At 36.5% G+C, this 18,039-nt stretch overlaps 1 protein-coding gene across 2 annotated transcripts in view; it reads right to left on the reverse strand.

The window, feature by feature from the left end:
- The window catches only part of LOC117342220 (cysteine-rich venom protein ophanin-like), a 50,771-nt gene extending 33,573 nt beyond the window's left edge, over positions 1 to 17,198 (reverse strand). Inside the window, exon 1 of one of the 2 annotated variants that reach the window (XM_033904274.1) lies at positions 17,010 to 17,198. In XM_033904274.1, coding sequence (XP_033760165.1) covers positions 17,010 to 17,076 — 67 coding nt within the window. In that variant the 5' untranslated portion in view covers positions 17,077 to 17,198. The remainder of the gene's footprint in view (positions 1 to 17,009) is intronic. The other variant, XM_033904273.1, reaches the window with a different exon arrangement.
- Between the last annotated feature and the right edge of the window lie 841 nt (positions 17,199 to 18,039).

The following is an 18,039-nucleotide window of genomic DNA, read 5'->3' on the forward strand; positions in this document are numbered from 1 at the left end:
CCATGGCTCTTCATTGTACCTTTCCTACGCATTCAATAGTCTTTATTTTTCGCAGACTCCATACACTGGCTGCATATTCTAGATGAGACTATGATAATGCCCTGAAGCATTATTTAAAAAGGAATCTTATCTAAGTAACGTAATCTTATCGTAATGAGTCCAAGTAGATGATGATTATAGTTACATGACATAAACACAATAAGATCCTCTGATTAGTTTTAATAATACTACTGCTTATAAGGCATAGAACGGCAATCATGAAGAACCAGGTGACATTTTCTTGTTGAAAACAATTTGATCTTTTAGTGCATAACAACACCTGGACACCCTACTGTACCTAAACCTGTAAGTACATATAGTACACACAAACCAGTATTTGTTTAAGTCCGACACTTGTAATAAAATTGTTTTAGGACATGTTCCGTCAATACAAAAAAAAAATGCATCGTGAGGTATCCAGTCGCTTCATTCACAGTTGTTCAATACTCAGAAAAGGAAAGTCAACACAGATCCCCATCGAGATTATTACAATAGGTGTAAGATATTAAATAAAAGCTTGCCATTGTCGACCTGGTCCAATATTGCAACTTTAGGCGAAACTTATTTACATGGTTCCTACATACATACCCGTTGACATTTCAATATTGTATTAGTTTACGAGATCTTTTAATTTCCCTCAGCTAGGAGTCACTCCCATAGTCAGTGTTACAGAAGGTCGGCTGAAGCGACATTTTATTAAGATAGCACACAGAAATATGACGTGGGACTACTCCGATTCTGTAGGGTCAGGATCTTTGTGAAGGTCACCTCGTTCGTTTGGGACGATATTGGTGATGGCGTGTTGATAGCTAATACTGGTGTAAAATTAAATATACAAATGGTATGCATCGTTCAGACACAAAAGACTGTATTTTCTCACACCTATTTACTTGTGGGCTTGTGTAAATATATCCCTAGTCCTAGGTTTCGTATCATACTTATATTTTTAAACTTTCACCCACGATTTGTCATCTCAGAACCTACTCACTGACGCCAAGCTAGTTACATTTCTTTTCAAAATATTTGATTGCCAACAAAATACAGATAATACAAGTTTTATAACATAGAAACTATTACAGTTAAACGCAAGCAGTGAAAGTAGTCAAAATAAAGCAAGTAGTAAGCAGGACGCCGTCACTTATGGAATTTTATAGCTGATGGCTTTATCGGACACAGTCTCGGGAACACGATACCAAGATATATCTTTTAGGAAACTTAAATCATCAAGGCCAAGCGCGAGGTTGTATCAAACGAAGCAAAAGGAACGGGAATCGTAGTTTGACGAGAGAAAATATACCTTATGGTGTTTTTCAAGGAGTAGATCTGATTTATTCTGGTGACTTTCTTGTCCACAAACAGATAATAAAATAAAATGACACAGTTATGCTGAAGGATCCCTTCATTAGTGGCCCAGTTAGCAGTGTTTGACGTTATAAAGTCCAATATTGACAATTTTGAAAATTGTGTCTCCCCATGGAGATGTTCACATTTCTTTACGCCTATTTTGAATTTATTCCGTCATCTCTGATATTGTATCTATTAGTAATCTAAGCCATTGCATTACTGACAAGACATAGAAGGATGAAATAGGCGAGTTGTACGTATCAATAACAACACTGACGAGAACTAGAAGGATGAAATAGTTGAGTTGCCCGATGTCCATTACATCACTGACGAGACATTTGGTGGTGTTATAACAGTATCGAGTAATACTAACCTTTGTTAATGGTGTTTACATTAGCGAACACAATCAAATACCAGGTATTTTGGTTAATGAGCAAACTATTCAAGGTCAGAGCGAACATCTTAACATTTTTCGTTGTAAATTCACAGCTCGCTATAACTTGTGTATTGCGTGTAATATCTATATCCTACAGTGATTTTATTGTCATGGATCAGTTTCAACACGATATTATCATATCATTTGAACGAAACGAAGTCTTCAGAGCTCCATATCCAGCGTTTGATGTCTATAGACCTTGGCACGCAAGGTCAGCGTCATTGTGCATTTACCAGGGTAACAATGGCGGTAAGTCACGCCGACTGTAAACAAATTCTGTTACTATCAATAGTACAATGGGTGAATACTTCCGGATAATATGACACCATCAACATATCGTAAATTAGATACAGTATCACTATAGACTTAACACCACCCACATAATGTAAGTAAACTCTCCATACCGTATCACTACAGACTAATACACCGCCCACATATGTAAGTAACCTCTCCATACTGTATCACTACAGACTAATACACCGCCCACATAATGTAAGTAAACTCTCCATACTGTATCACTATAGACTAAACACCACCCACATATGTAAGTAACCTCTCCATACTGTATCACTATAGACTAATACACCTCCCACATATGTAAGTAAACTCTCCATACTGTATCACTATAGACTAATACACCACCCACATATGTAAGTAACCTCTCCATACTGTATCACTAGACTAATACACCACCCACATATGTAAGTAACCTCTCCATACTGTATCACTATAGACTAATACACCACCCACATATGTAAGTAAACTCTCCATACTGTATCACTATAGACTAATACACCTCCCACATATGTAAGTAACCTCTCTATACTGTATCACTATAGACTAATACACCACCCACATATGTAAGTAACCTCTCCATACTGTATCACTATAGACAAATACACCACCCACATATGTAAGTAACATCTCCATACTGTATCACTATAGACTAATACACCACCCACATATGTAAGTAAACTCTCCATACTGTATCACTATAGACTAATACACCACCCACATATGTAAGTAAACTCTCCATACTGTATCACTATAGACTAATACACCACCCACATATGTAAGTAAACTCTCCATACTGTATCACTATAGACTAATACACCACCCACATATGTAAGTAACATCTCCATACTGTATCACTATAGACTAATACACCACCCACATATGTAAGTAAACTCTCCATACTGTATCACTATAGACTAATACACCTCCCACATATGTAAGTAACCTCTCCATACTGTATCACTATAGACTAATACACCACCCACATATGTAAGTAAACTCTCCATACTGTATCACTATAGACTAATACACCACCCACATATGTAAGTAACCTCTCCATACTGTATCACTATAGACTAATACACCACCCACATATGTAAGTAAACTCTCCATACTGTATCACTATAGACTAATACACCACCCACATATGTAAGTAACCTCTCCATACTGTATCACTATAGACTAATACACCACCCACATATGTAAGTAACCTCTCCATACTGTATCACTATAGACTAATACACCACCAACATATGTAAGTAACCTCTCCATACTGTATCACTATAGACTAATACATCACCCACATATGTAAGTAACCTCTCCATACTGTATCACATTTGACTAATACACCACCCACATATGTAAGTAACCTCTCCATACTGTATCACTATAGACCAATACACCGCCCACATATGTAAGTAACCTCTCCATACTGTATCACTATAGACTAATACACCACCCACATATGTAAGTAACCTCTCCATACTGTATCACTATAGACTAATACACCACCACATATGTAAGTAACCTCTCCATACTGTATCACTATGGACTAATACACCACCCACATATGTAAGTAACCTCTCCATACTGTATCACTATAGACTAATACACCACCACATATGTAAGTAACCTCTCCATACTGTATCACTATAGACTAATACACAACCCACATATGTAAGTAACCTCTCCATACTGTATCACTATAGACTAATACACCACCCACATATGTAAGTAACCTCTCCATACTGTATCACTATAGACTAATACACCACCAACATATGTAAGTAACCTCTCCATACTGTATCACTATAGACTAATACATCACCCACATATGTAAGTAACCTCTCCATACTGTATCACATTTGACTAATACACCACCCACATATGTAAGTAACCTCTCCATACTGTATCACTATAGACCAATACACCGCCCACATATGTAAGTAACCTCTCCATACTGTATCACTATAGACTAATACACCACCCACATATGTAAGTAACCTCTCCATACTGTATCACTATAGACTAATACACCACCACATATGTAAGTAACCTCTCCATACTGTATCACTATGGACTAATACACCACCCACATATGTAAGTAACCTCTCCATACTGTATCACTATAGACTAATACACCACCACATATGTAAGTAACCTCTCCATACTGTATCACTATAGACTAATACACAACCCACATATGTACGTAACCTCTCTATATTGTATCATTATAGACTAAACACCACCCACATATGTAAGTAACCTCTCTATACTGTATCATTATAGACTAATACACCACCCACATATGTAAGTAACCTCTCCATACTGTATCACTATAGACTAATACACCGCCCACATATGTAAGTAACCTCTCCATACTGTATCACTATAGACTAATACACCGCCCACATATGTAAGTAACCTCTCCATACTGTATCACTATAGACTAATACACCACCCACATATGTAAGTAACCTCTCCATACTGTATCACTATAGACAAATACACCACCCACATATGTAAGTAACATCTCCATACTGTATCACTATAGACTAATACACCACCCACATATGTAAGTAAACTCTCCATACTGTATCACTATAGACTAATACACCACCCACATATGTAAGTAAACTCTCCATACTGTATCACTATAGACTAATACACCACCCACATATGTAAGTAAACTCTCCATACTGTATCACTATAGACTAATACACCACCCACATATGTAAGTAACATCTCCATACTGTATCACTATAGACTAATACACCACCCACATATGTAAGTAAACTCTCCATACTGTATCACTATAGACTAATACACCTCCCACATATGTAAGTAACCTCTCCATACTGTATCACTATAGACTAATACACCACCCACATATGTAAGTAAACTCTCCATACTGTATCACTATAGACTAATACACCACCCACATATGTAAGTAACCTCTCCATACTGTATCACTATAGACTAATACACCACCCACATATGTAAGTAAACTCTCCATACTGTATCACTATAGACTAATACACCACCCACATATGTAAGTAACCTCTCCATACTGTATCACTATAGACTAATACACCACCCACATATGTAAGTAACCTCTCCATACTGTATCACTATAGACTAATACACCACCCACATATGTAAGTAACCTCTCCATACTGTATCACTATAGACTAATACATCACCCACATATGTAAGTAACCTCTCCATACTGTATCACATTTGACTAATACACCACCCACATATGTAAGTAACCTCTCCATACTGTATCACTATAGACTAATACACCGCCCACATATGTAAGTAACCTCTCCATACTGTATCACTATAGACTAATACACCACCCACATATGTAAGTAACCTCTCCATACTGTATCACTATAGACTAATACACCACCACATATGTAAGTAACCTCTCCATACTGTATCACTATGGACTAATACACCACCCACATATGTAAGTAACCTCTCCATACTGTATCACTATAGACTAATACACCGCCCACATATGTAAGTAACCTCTCCATACTGTATCACTATAGACTAATACACCACCCACATATGTACGTAACCTCTCTATATTGTATCATTATAGACTAAACACCACCCACATATGTAAGTAACCTCTCTATACTGTATCATTATAGACTAATACACCACCCACATATGTAAGTAACCTCTCCATACTGTATCACTATAGACTAATACACCGCCCACATATGTAAGTAACCTCTCCATACTGTATCACTATAGACTAATACACCGCCCACATATGTAAGTAACCTCTCCATACTGTATCACTATAGACTAATACACCACCCACATATGTAATTAACCTCTCTATACTGTATCACTATAGACTAATACACCGCCCACATATGTAAGTAACCTCTCTATACTGTAAATGATATAATTTTAATGTTAATCTTTCTTCTTGTTGTGGAAGATAATAACGCGAGGTAAGATCCTTAAGAATATATTGAAAATGTTTCAATCACCAGTCTGAATATATTCTGTATATCCCTCGCTTTTGATAAGTGAAGAAAAAACAGAGGTTTTACATTGAAGTTTAATACTTCGGTTTGCGATAATATAAAGATCACCAGAGCAATATATATATGTTTGTGTTTCATTGTATTAATTCTACTTGTTCAACTGTGTACTTAATTGAGTAACAATATTGCTGTAATATACATCTATACTAAATGTACGACACTCAACTCCACGTTAAGATTAAAACCAATATTTGTATGTTGGTGTTACGGTGGAATATCAATTAAGTTAATTACTTTTACTATTTGTACATATATTATCTTTTGGTGACACACATTTAAACTAAATAAATCTGGCTTGAAATTGTAAAATCTCAATTAGAGACTTCCGGAAAATTGAGTGTGTTGTTAGCTGTGTGGCTGCTGGATCGAAGTCGTCAGCATCAGTCTATATGTATACAGTTTATTATAGATGTACAGTGTCCCGTAGAGTTCCCCTTGTTCCAGGCACTAGCTGATCGAGAAGCTAACCCCTTCAAAAGACGAAGTTGTCCATGTGATCGAATGCACGTGGTTTACATATAAATGCGGGGACATAACCACTAAAATATAACACAATACATACAAAAGAAAGTACACGTCGTAAAGGGAGATAACCACTAAAATATATTACAATACATGCAAATGACATTAAACGTCGGTAAAGGGACATAACCACTCAAATATAACACAATACATACAAATGACAGTAAACGTCGACACAGGGACATAACCACTAAATATAACACAATACATACTAATGACATTACACGTCGGTAAAGGGACATAACCACTCAAATATAACACAATACATACAAATGACAGTAAACGTCGACACAGGGACATAACCACTCAAATATAACACAATACATACAAATGACATTAAACGTCGGTAAAGGGACATAACCACTAAGATATAACACAATACATACAAATGACATTACACGTCGGTAAAGGGACATAACCACTAAAATATAACACAATACATACAAATGACATTAAACGTCGACACAGGGAGATAACCACTAAAATATAACACAATACATACAAATGACATTACACGTCGTAAAGGGACATAACCACTAAAATATAACACAATACATACAAATGACATTACACGTCGTAAAGGGACATAACCACTTAAATATAACACAATACATACAAATGACATTACACGTCGACACAGGGACATAACCACTTAAATATAACACAATACATACAAATGACATTAAACGTCGGTAAAGGGACATAACCACCAAAATATAACACAATACATACAAATGACAGTAAACGTCGGTAAAGCGAGATCATCACTTGAGAAGAAGCACAAAGAGCGAGATGGGCAGAACATTTTAAGGAGATCCTGACCAGACCACCACCACCAGTACCCTCTGACTTACCCCCGGCAAGGTAACTACTAGAAATCAACATTAACCCGCTAACGAAGCAGGAGATAATGAATGCCATCACGTCCCTCAAACCTGGTAAGGCAAGAGGACCAGACGGTATTCCACCAGAAGCCCTGAAGACAGATATCCAAGCATCTACGGACATGCTGCACCCACTGTCAGTGAAGATCTGGGGGGCAGAAACAGTACCAGAAGACTGGAAGAAAGGATTTCCTGTGAAACTATCACTATCACTATGCACAAACTGAAGAGGAAAGTGCTGTCGAGAATCCTTTTGGAGAAACTCAACATCGCTCTGTACAAGACCCTGCGAGACGAACAGGCAGGCTTCGTTAAGACAGATCCTTCACGGATCACATCGCCACGATGAGAATCGTCATTGAGCAGTCACTCGAGTGGCATACCCCCCTGCACACCGTCTTCGTGGACTTCCAGAAGGAATTTGACAGCATGGACAGGGACGTAAACTGATGCAGCACTACGGCTTTCCCCAACAATACATCGCTATCATCCAGCAATTGTATGAGGACGCCACCTGCCTAGTTCTCCGACCCCTTCCATGTACAGACGGGCGAACCCCAAGGATGCCTATTGTCATCGACAATTTTTCTGTTGGTGATAGACTGGATCATGCGTCAGTCTTCAGCAGGCCAGAAGACCGGAATCCAGTGGACATTCAACAAACAGCTAGATGACCTCGATTTTGCAGACGACATAAGCCTCCTCCCAAACAGAAAACAGTATGCACAAGAAAAGCTAGAGCGAGTCTCAGAGGAAGCCAAGAAGACCGGCCTCAGAATCAACACTGGAAAGAGATCACAATCACTGGTCGGAAAAGGCATCAAGAAAATAAACTGGTGGCTGATTGGCGACACAATGCGTAAAGCTCCAGCAAACGTCACTCGGCAAGCATTGGACTGGAATCCCCAAGGAAGAAAGAAAGTTGGTAGACCCTTACAGACCTGGCGAAGGAGCACAGATGCTGAAATGAAGGCAGCCAGTATGACATGGGCCGAACTAAAGAGCGTCTCTCAAAACCGTGTCCGTTGGAGGAGTGCTGTTGCGGCCTTTTGTTCCCGAGCGGGAGAAAAAAGGGAGATAACCACTAAAGTATAACCCAATACCGCCGTCGGTAAAGGGAGATAACCTCCAAAATATCACACCATGCCTACACGTGCTTTTAACCGTCGGTACAGGGACATAACCACTAAAATATAACAAAATACTTATACAAAACGATGTTTTCATTTGATTCATATTTGGCCATGGTCGATAACCAAACCTTTTCATACCACATTGCCAATGTCCAGACGTCTCGCAACAAAAGAAAGTAGTGGTCAACAAGGTTTGTTTATGTTAATGATGATTGTTCAGGAGATATCAACAGCCAGGGTCATACGATGATGGGTGTCAAGAAGACATCAACAGCAAGGGTCACGTGTGGATAGATGTCAAGGAGACATCAACAACCAGGGTTATATGAGGACAGGTGTCCCCAGGAGATATCAACAACCAGGGTCATATGAGGATAGGTGTCAAGGAGATATCAACAACCAGGGTTATATGAGGACAGGTGTCCCCAGGAGATATCAACAACCATGGTCAAATGAGGACGGGTGTCAAGGAGACATCAACAACCAGGGTTATATGAGGACAGGTGTCCCCAGGAGATATCAACAACCAGGGTCAAATGAGGACGGGTGTCAAGGAGACATCAACAACCAGAGTTATATGAGGACAGGTGTCCCCAGGAGATATCAACAACCAGGGTCATATGAGGATAGATGTCAAGGAGATATCAACAACCAGGGTTATATGAGGACAGGTGTCCCCAGGCGATATCAACAACCATGGTCAAATGAGGATAGGTGTCAAGGAGATATCAACAGCCAGGGTCATATAAGGACAGGATGTCAAGGAGATATTAACAGCCAGGGTCATATGAGGATAGATGTCAAGGAGATATCAACAGCCAGGGTCATATGAGGATAGATGTCAAGGAGATATCAAGAGCCAGGGTCATATGAGGATAGATGTCAATGATATATCAACAGCCAGGGTCATATGAGGATAGGTGTCAAGGAGATATCAACAGCCAGGGTCATATGAGGACAGGTGTCCCCAGGAGATATCAACAGCCAGGGTTATATGAGGATAGATGTCAATGAGATATCAACAGCCAGGGTTATATGAAAACTGAGGATTGAGCAGACAGTAAAGAAAGTAAGAGATAAAGACCCTAAGTGTTGAGGCATTGCCAGCTGATCTACTTCGTCTCAGTAACGTCTCCTACATAGAAGGCAAGAGAGAAAACCCCGACTCTTCAGGGCCCATTTTTAGTCGTCTACTACGATCAACATGAAGTGCGGTTCAGCGGGCCTTATTATCGGGCTCTCCAACTATCGTCTTTGTATATGGCTTTAAATCATCCTACATGCAGAGTAGCAACAAACAAAACTCGGTATTGTTTGGTATATATACTAATTTGTTACCGTCAGATTGACTAGATGACATAGGATATAGACATTTGTATGTACGCCTAAGTGGCTGTATCAATCGTCCTCAATTGAAGGGAGTCGGTATTACAAACTAACGTATACAGCTTATATAACTAGTCTACTGTACAAACCCTCGACTGTCCTGGTCACTGAACCACTTTCTCTATTTCTGTCTCCCAATGGGACGTATAGACACAGTTATTTCGGTCTTTATTCTGCTGCTGTAAATCAATTATTTCCCACAGACTAGGATAAAGTCACCGTCTGCATGGACTTTTTTGTCTTTCTAAATTGTGCTGTTTGTGAAAAATAGATCCGTATGGAGGAATTTTTATTCTGTTTCAAATATCCATGAAGATACAACGTAAGAATGGTATCTCCTGTCCCGCTTGCACGATTCGTAAGAGGCGACTAAATTTGAGATATTATCTTTTCTTCTTCTTTCTATCGCAGCAACTTTCCAATTCTTAAATTTCTTAATTTAAGCAATACTTTATTAATACTCAAGTTCTTACACACAACATCACAATACAAATCATGTATACATATAGGATTGGAAAACAAGCTAAAAACTTATACTAATTTCTTTCCTAAATGTCTAGTTAATGACCCTGGCTGTTAATAGGACGTTAAACAAAATAAACCAAAACCATCCTGTTCAGTGACACAGCCGAGCGTTTGTCTTTCATTTAAGAGATCGCCCTATATACAGTATATACATATATATATATCAAAGTTGTTTCGTTCTTCAGTGACAAAGTTACTAGAGCCCAAAGGTGTAAAAGATCATCAAAAGTATGGCCTAAGCATTTTAAGTTTTGCTTACATATATATAATTCTACACCTGTACCCTGTCTATATAAAGTAGAGTGATTACAGACTTCGGGAAATAAATATTGTGTAATTCAGCAGAAATCACGAGAGGAAAACCTCTGATTTAACATGGCGGACATAAGTTAAGTCCTACTGTACTATAATGTAGAGTGATTGTTCCATAAATATTTGTATCGAAATTATAGTTAATATATATCATCAACACATATCAAACTATTGGGTTTCTTTATAAATGACACGGTGTGTTTACTGTATAGAGCTGAGTAAATAACACAGTTACGACTTTTAAAGTCAAAGTTCAATTTAAATCTCACCATACACGATAGCAATGATTAGTAGTACTATACAATTATAGTCATTTGGTAAGGTCGATACCAGGTTTTATTAACCCGAGAAAAAGAATTTTCCTCTGTTGATGTATTTTTATGTTTATAAAACCATATATTTACCGAAATCAAAACACTATACAAGTTTTGTTATAAAATGACTGTTTTGATTTTTAAAATCAATGAATACATGTAACACCTGTACGTGTAATTGATGAAGACCACTCCGTGACGAATATAATATAGTTAATATCCTTTATACGCCACATAATCAAAAGGAAGACATTAAAGTCCGTAAAATAATAATCTGATAATTTTCAAACAATCAGAGTTATCGATGGTCTGTATTCTAATTACATTGTTGACATTATCTGACAATACCAAGAGGAAGTCATTCATAATCTATTTCAGAAACACCCAGTTAACTAGAGTTGGTACCAGCTTTTGTTTGTATGGTCGGTCATTATGACTTTTTATTGGGAATCAGCTGCAACTATTTCAGTCAATCAGAAAGTGTGAAAAATGTTCTCAAACCCAATAACACCGTTCTCTACGTTCAGCCAAAATGTTCTCAAACCAATAACACCGTTCTCTACGTTCAGCCAAAATGTTCTCAAACCAATAACACCGTTCTCTACGTTCAGCCAAAATGTTCTCAAACCAATAACACCGTTCTCTACGTTCAGCCAAAATGTTTTCAAACCAATAACACCGTTCTCTACGTTCAACCAAAATGTTCTTAAACCAATAACATTCTACTCTAGGTTCAATATAGTACTTACTATACTGTATCTCTGTCAAGAATCAACAATCAAATTAATATAATCGCTACATTATGTTCAAATGTTGGAGACATACGACCATCAATACAATAATCAATTCAGAGTTGAGGCCGGCGTACATATGTCTATTCTTTGTTTTGTAATAAGTGCAGATCATTTAGAATTCATCGTCACGTGTAAAATTTTGGTGAGAAACAAGTGTTAGGGATAACGGGCGTTATAGGGCCATGTCACTTATCATACGTCCAACCGCTGTCACATTGTTGTGGCACCGTGTTGCCTTTGGATTATTGAATTAACTGTAACCGCGTGTGGCGGCAATCCAATCGTAAGGTAGGAAAGGACTGATATCAGAAATAAACAAACCTAGGGGTACCAAACCATGCTGTTATTGTAGGTATGATTTCAGTAAAACATTTATCAAACCTATGTTTTCTTCCCTTGGCTACAAAATGATTGTAAGAAGAATGACAATTTACATCCGAGCACCTGTCATGTACGACATGTGTATTGACAGGGCGTCACAGTTTTGAACAATACGTTAAGACCATTTGTAGACGGTTTGTTTGAACGGAGCCACCTGGTAGTTTGACAATATTTTATTCAATATTTATTTACGTATACATACATTATTATTATTTTTGGATCGGACTCATATTAATTCCCAGCCATCTGGTATCAATAAGAACCGCTTTATATAACTTACACATATTGTAATGGAAACAACAATTACTGTCGCCTGTCGAGACTAGTGTTTCGGGAATTGAATTGAATTAACTATTACAAAATATACATAACTCGGCAGTTGGGTTCTTATTAGTCGTCTCCGTCAATAGCAATGAACAGTCCTCGGTGCAGATTGATAATATAAAAAGTAAAATTGCGCATCAAAACGTCTATATTTCAAAAAATGCGTCCCTTAGTTCAAGAACGTACCGTATGAAACAGCATATTATTCTTATTTTTCTTTATGCTGTAAAAAAAATTCTTGTAACTTTATTAATTTCTCCCTTCAAAAACTCTCAATAAGAGATGCATAAAAACAGAAGGCATGCACGTAAATGATACCGTTCACGACAACCTTAAACTGTACGCGATGTCTCTTTTCCAACATTTAGCATTTTTGTGAACTAATACTTCGTAATCTATAAATTGTATGTCCAGATGAAAATACATCTGTAAACGACAGGCAGGCTGTAACTATGGACATTGGATTTTTACGGAGATAAATTTTACGATACGTCTCTAAAAAGAACTAAACTATTCGAAGCATATACCCTTAATTCAGAAATCAATACTACATAAAAATGAAGTTATAGAGGTGGCATATACCCTTGATTCAGAAATTAATACTACCTAAAATTGAAATTATAGGGGTAGCATATACCCTTAATTCAGAAATTAATACTACCTAAAATTGAAATCATAGATGTAGCATATACCCTTAATTCAGAAATTAATACTATCTAAAATTGAAATTATAGAGGTAGCATATACCCTTAATTCAGAAATTAATACTACCTAAAATTGAAATTATAGAGGTAGCATAAACCCTTAATTCAGAAATTAATACTACCTAAAATTGAAATTATAGATGTAGCATATACATACCCTTAATTCAGAAATTAATACTACCTAAAATTGAAATTATAGAGGTAGCATAAACCCTTAATTCAGAAATTAATACTACCTAGAAAATGAAATTATAGAGGTAGCATAAACCCTTAATTCAGAAATTAATACTACCTAAAAAATGAAATTATAGAGGTAGCATAAACCCTTAATTCAGAAATTAATACTACCTAGAAAATGAAATTATAGAGGTAGCATAAACCCTTAATTCAGAAATTAATACTTCCTAAAATTGAAATTATAGAGGTAGCATAAACCCTTAATTCAGAAATTAATACTACCTAAAAAATGAAATTATAGAGGTAGCATATACCCTTAATTCAGAAATTAATACTACCTAAAATTGAAATTATAGAGGTAGCATAAACCCTTAATTCAGAAATTAATACTACCTAAAAATGAAATTATAGAGGTAGCATATACCCTTAATTCAGAAATTAATACTACCTAAAATTGAAATTATAGAGGTAGCATAAACCCTTAATTCAGAAATTAATACTACCTAAAATTGAAATTATAGAGGTAGCATATATCCTTAATTCAGAAATTAATACTACCTAAAATTGAAATTATAGAGGTAGCATAAACCCTTAATTCAGAAATTAATACTACCTAAAAATTGAAATTATAGAGGTAGCATATAACCCTTAATTCAGAAATTAATACTACCTAAATTGAAATTATAGAGGTAGCATAAACCCTTAATTCAGAAATTAATACTACCTAAAATTGAAATTATAGAGGTAGCATAAACCCTTAATTCAGAAATTAATACTACCTAAAATTGAAATTATAGAGGTAGCATAAACCCTTAATTCAGAAATTAATACTACCTAAAATTGAAATTATAGAGGTAGCATAAACCCTTAATTCAGAAATTAATACTACCTGAAATTGAAATTATAGAGGTAGCATATATCCTTAATTCAGAAATTAATACTACCTAAAATTGAAATTATAGAAATAGCATAAACCCTTGATTCAGAAATTAATACTACCTAAAATTGAAATTATAGAGGTAGCATATATCCTTAATTCAGAAATTAATACTACCTGAAATTGAAATTATAGAGGTAGCATAAACCCTTAATTCAGAAATTAATACTACCTGAAATTGAAATTATAGAGGTAGCATAAACCCTTAATTCAGAAATTAATACTACCTAAAATTGAAATTATAGAGGTAGCATAAACCCTTAATTCAGAAATTAATACTACCTAAAATTGAAATTATAGAGGTAGCATAAACCCTTACTTCAGATAGTATTACTCCTTAAGTCCCCATTCACTATTAATAGAAAGTACGATTCACGACCTTAAGGTATGTTTATGTGATACGGCAGGGACGAGGGGTCAAGAATCACATCTACTTGAACAGCCAGAGGGTCCGGCTACTGACCGGGCCTCAGGCCAAATTCCTAAGTATATCCATCATTACCATGAGTAAAGTTTGTGTAAGTGTATGACTCTCTATATATAAACATATTCTATATCACTTGTTTATTTACCAGATATGATCAAACTTAACCTTACTGTTCTCATGTTACAACATGGGAGTCCGTGCTAATTATGTCGGTATTTTCTCGGCGATAATTAACCGGGGTTTGTTGTACATACATCTTGCTCCTGAAGCTTATTACCTATTATGCTAGGAGATCCTGAACAGTTCGTTTGAATGCCGGAATCGTTACATTGTATAATAATCGGGTATATATTTTTACATTGACCGTGATGTTTTGTCAAGCTGACCAGTCAGTTTATGCAGCCCTAAAACCAATAGTATCAGTTCCTCGTACATATCGACTGTTTATCCTCAAATGACAGATGCATTTTGTTAAACCTTTCTGTTTATCTCCAAAACTATTCCTACATATGCTCCGGTCAGTGGCTGTGTTTAGTAGTGACCACCAGGAGATACGCTGGGTGTGAATTACAAACAAATACTGGGTTATCTACAAGTGTATCGAAGTTTAAGGTGTTTACGTCTTTACGGTAATACTGGGCTATCTATAAGTATATCTAAGTTTAGGGTGTTAATGTCTGTACGGTAATACTGGGCTATCTACAAGTGTATCTAGGTTTAGGGTGTTACTGTCTGTACGGTAATACTGGGCTATCTACAAGTGTATCTAAGTTTAGGGTGTTACTGTCTGTACGGTAATACTGGGCTATCTACAAGTATATCTAAGTTTAGGGTGTTAATGTCTGTACGGTAATACTGGGCTATCTACAAGTGTATCTAAGTTTAGGGTGTTAATGTCTGTACGGTAATACTGGGTTATCTACAAGTATATCTAAGTTTAGGGTGTTAATACTGGGTTATCTACAAGTATATCTAAGTTTAGGGTGTTAATGTCTGTACGGTAATACTGGGCTATCTACAAGTGTATCTAGGTTTAGGGTGTTAATACTGGGCTATCTACAAGTATATCTAAGTTTAGGGTGTTAACGGTAATACTCCAGTCGTGGATTTAGTCTTTATACAAGTAAATGTATCGTTTATCAAATTTTAATGTATCGACATTCACAATATACTGCTATTTACAGAAACCTCATTGATTGTCCACATTTGAACATTTTAGTTCATTTTTCATTCTTTTACGAAGTACGTCAGTAAAGAGAACCTGGTTTGTAGGGGCACCGTTTATGTCAGGTGTCATAAAACACAGGTTCTACAGTGCAGTTTTGATATACCAAGTATGTTCTGGTGGTTCAGTGATGATGTGACCATAGAAATTTAATTAAAGAAATAATTTCGATAAACCAGCGTGACGCTATATCTACCGTGGCTGTAGACCAGAGTATCTTTATATTGTATTTACATAATATATATAATATATAAGTCCAATTTCTGTACACATCCAAGTGGAACATTCATTATATTTAAAATCACTATTCCGAAGTCAATGAGGGCTGTACGGAAAGAAAGGCCATGGGGGGAGTCCTAAAGGTGAAACGCTTAATACCACTAAAAACTTAACCAGCAGCTCCAATCCATCTGTCCACTTTTATAATTATTTAGAGCAATAAAGATCGATATCCAGTGAGTGTATGTTTTGTTGGAGAGGCAGTTTGATTGAAAAAGGATTCGCAAGGGTATTTCGGGTGTGATACAGGATATCGCCGAGATTTACAGAGAAATATATTGTGGACGAAACAAAATATCCTAGTATTCTGTAATATGTAAATCAAGAAGATAATTTATATAGACGCCGTGTGTTTCTTTCCGATAACTAAAGTTATCTGATGCGGAAGTGTTATTTTGTAGAATTTGTTTTTTAATATTTTGGTACATAAAGTATACATTCACATAGTATGTAAGTCCGATACACATACAGAGGATTATAAACATTTACTCGTACCTACCTTGTACAAGGAACGACAGGTGTAGTACCCGGAGCACTATTCCGTTCTCCACACCAAAGAGTTCCATCTTAATGTAACCAGTTCCAATGTTGCTGTGACAAATGTCAACTCCCGCCTTTATTTGTCACAGCAACCCCCGACCAGTGACGTAGTGTATTGATCGACACGGTCTAGTGGACTAACATTGTTATACACTAGATAGATGGTGATACACCAACACCAGACTGACTGTACGGAGATACATAGGGTTACGGGAAATGTTCGCTTATTTCGATTTCATATAAATACTAGGAAAATATTCATGAAATTATCATAATCAACAAAATTTAAAGATTTTAAAGTCTGGACCTCCAAAAAGTTTATAATCAGAATACTTTGAACACAATTTCTATGGCGGTATCCCTTCATTCGGTAATTACAAGTCAGACAAGTCTCGTTTTGCATGAAAGCCGGCATACAACATACAGCATACAAATAAGTATTAAAAGACAATCGCGATATTAAGATTTTAGCAAGAAATATTCAGTTACTAGTTTTAAGAGCATTTACCGTAGCTGCAGTAACGTTCTGGGTGAATGACATTGTTTTATACATTATACACCTTGTTACTTAGACACTGGATACACTCGGGTGTGAACCTACTAATTCGAAAAGGAAAATGTCGCTGAAATAAAAACAGTCCTTTCTATCAGGAAGGAAAGGTCTCCAAAACTCTTCACTGTATCGATCTATATCACGCCGTGGGACGCTATACTCTCAAGCGTACAACGGAGCCTGATTATATAGACTGTTGGTACTGTAGGCAGCATAATGTACAACCGTTGTTATAAATTGATTACAGTGAATGAGTCGTACTAAATGTAAATGTGTAAGGAGGACAGGCACAAAGAAATGAAAAGGCTTCAAAACAAGCGAATATAATTGGTCACATCTAGTTAACTTGTCAGAAGGTGAAGAGTTGGACATAAAGTCATGTCTAAATTAAATGACGTTAATACTTCATAATTTTATGATGCCGATTTTTAACAAA

The sequence above is a fragment of the Pecten maximus genome, chromosome 14, assembly GCF_902652985.1.
Source record: "Pecten maximus chromosome 14, xPecMax1.1, whole genome shotgun sequence".
NCBI lineage: Eukaryota > Metazoa > Mollusca > Bivalvia > Pectinida > Pectinidae > Pecten > Pecten maximus.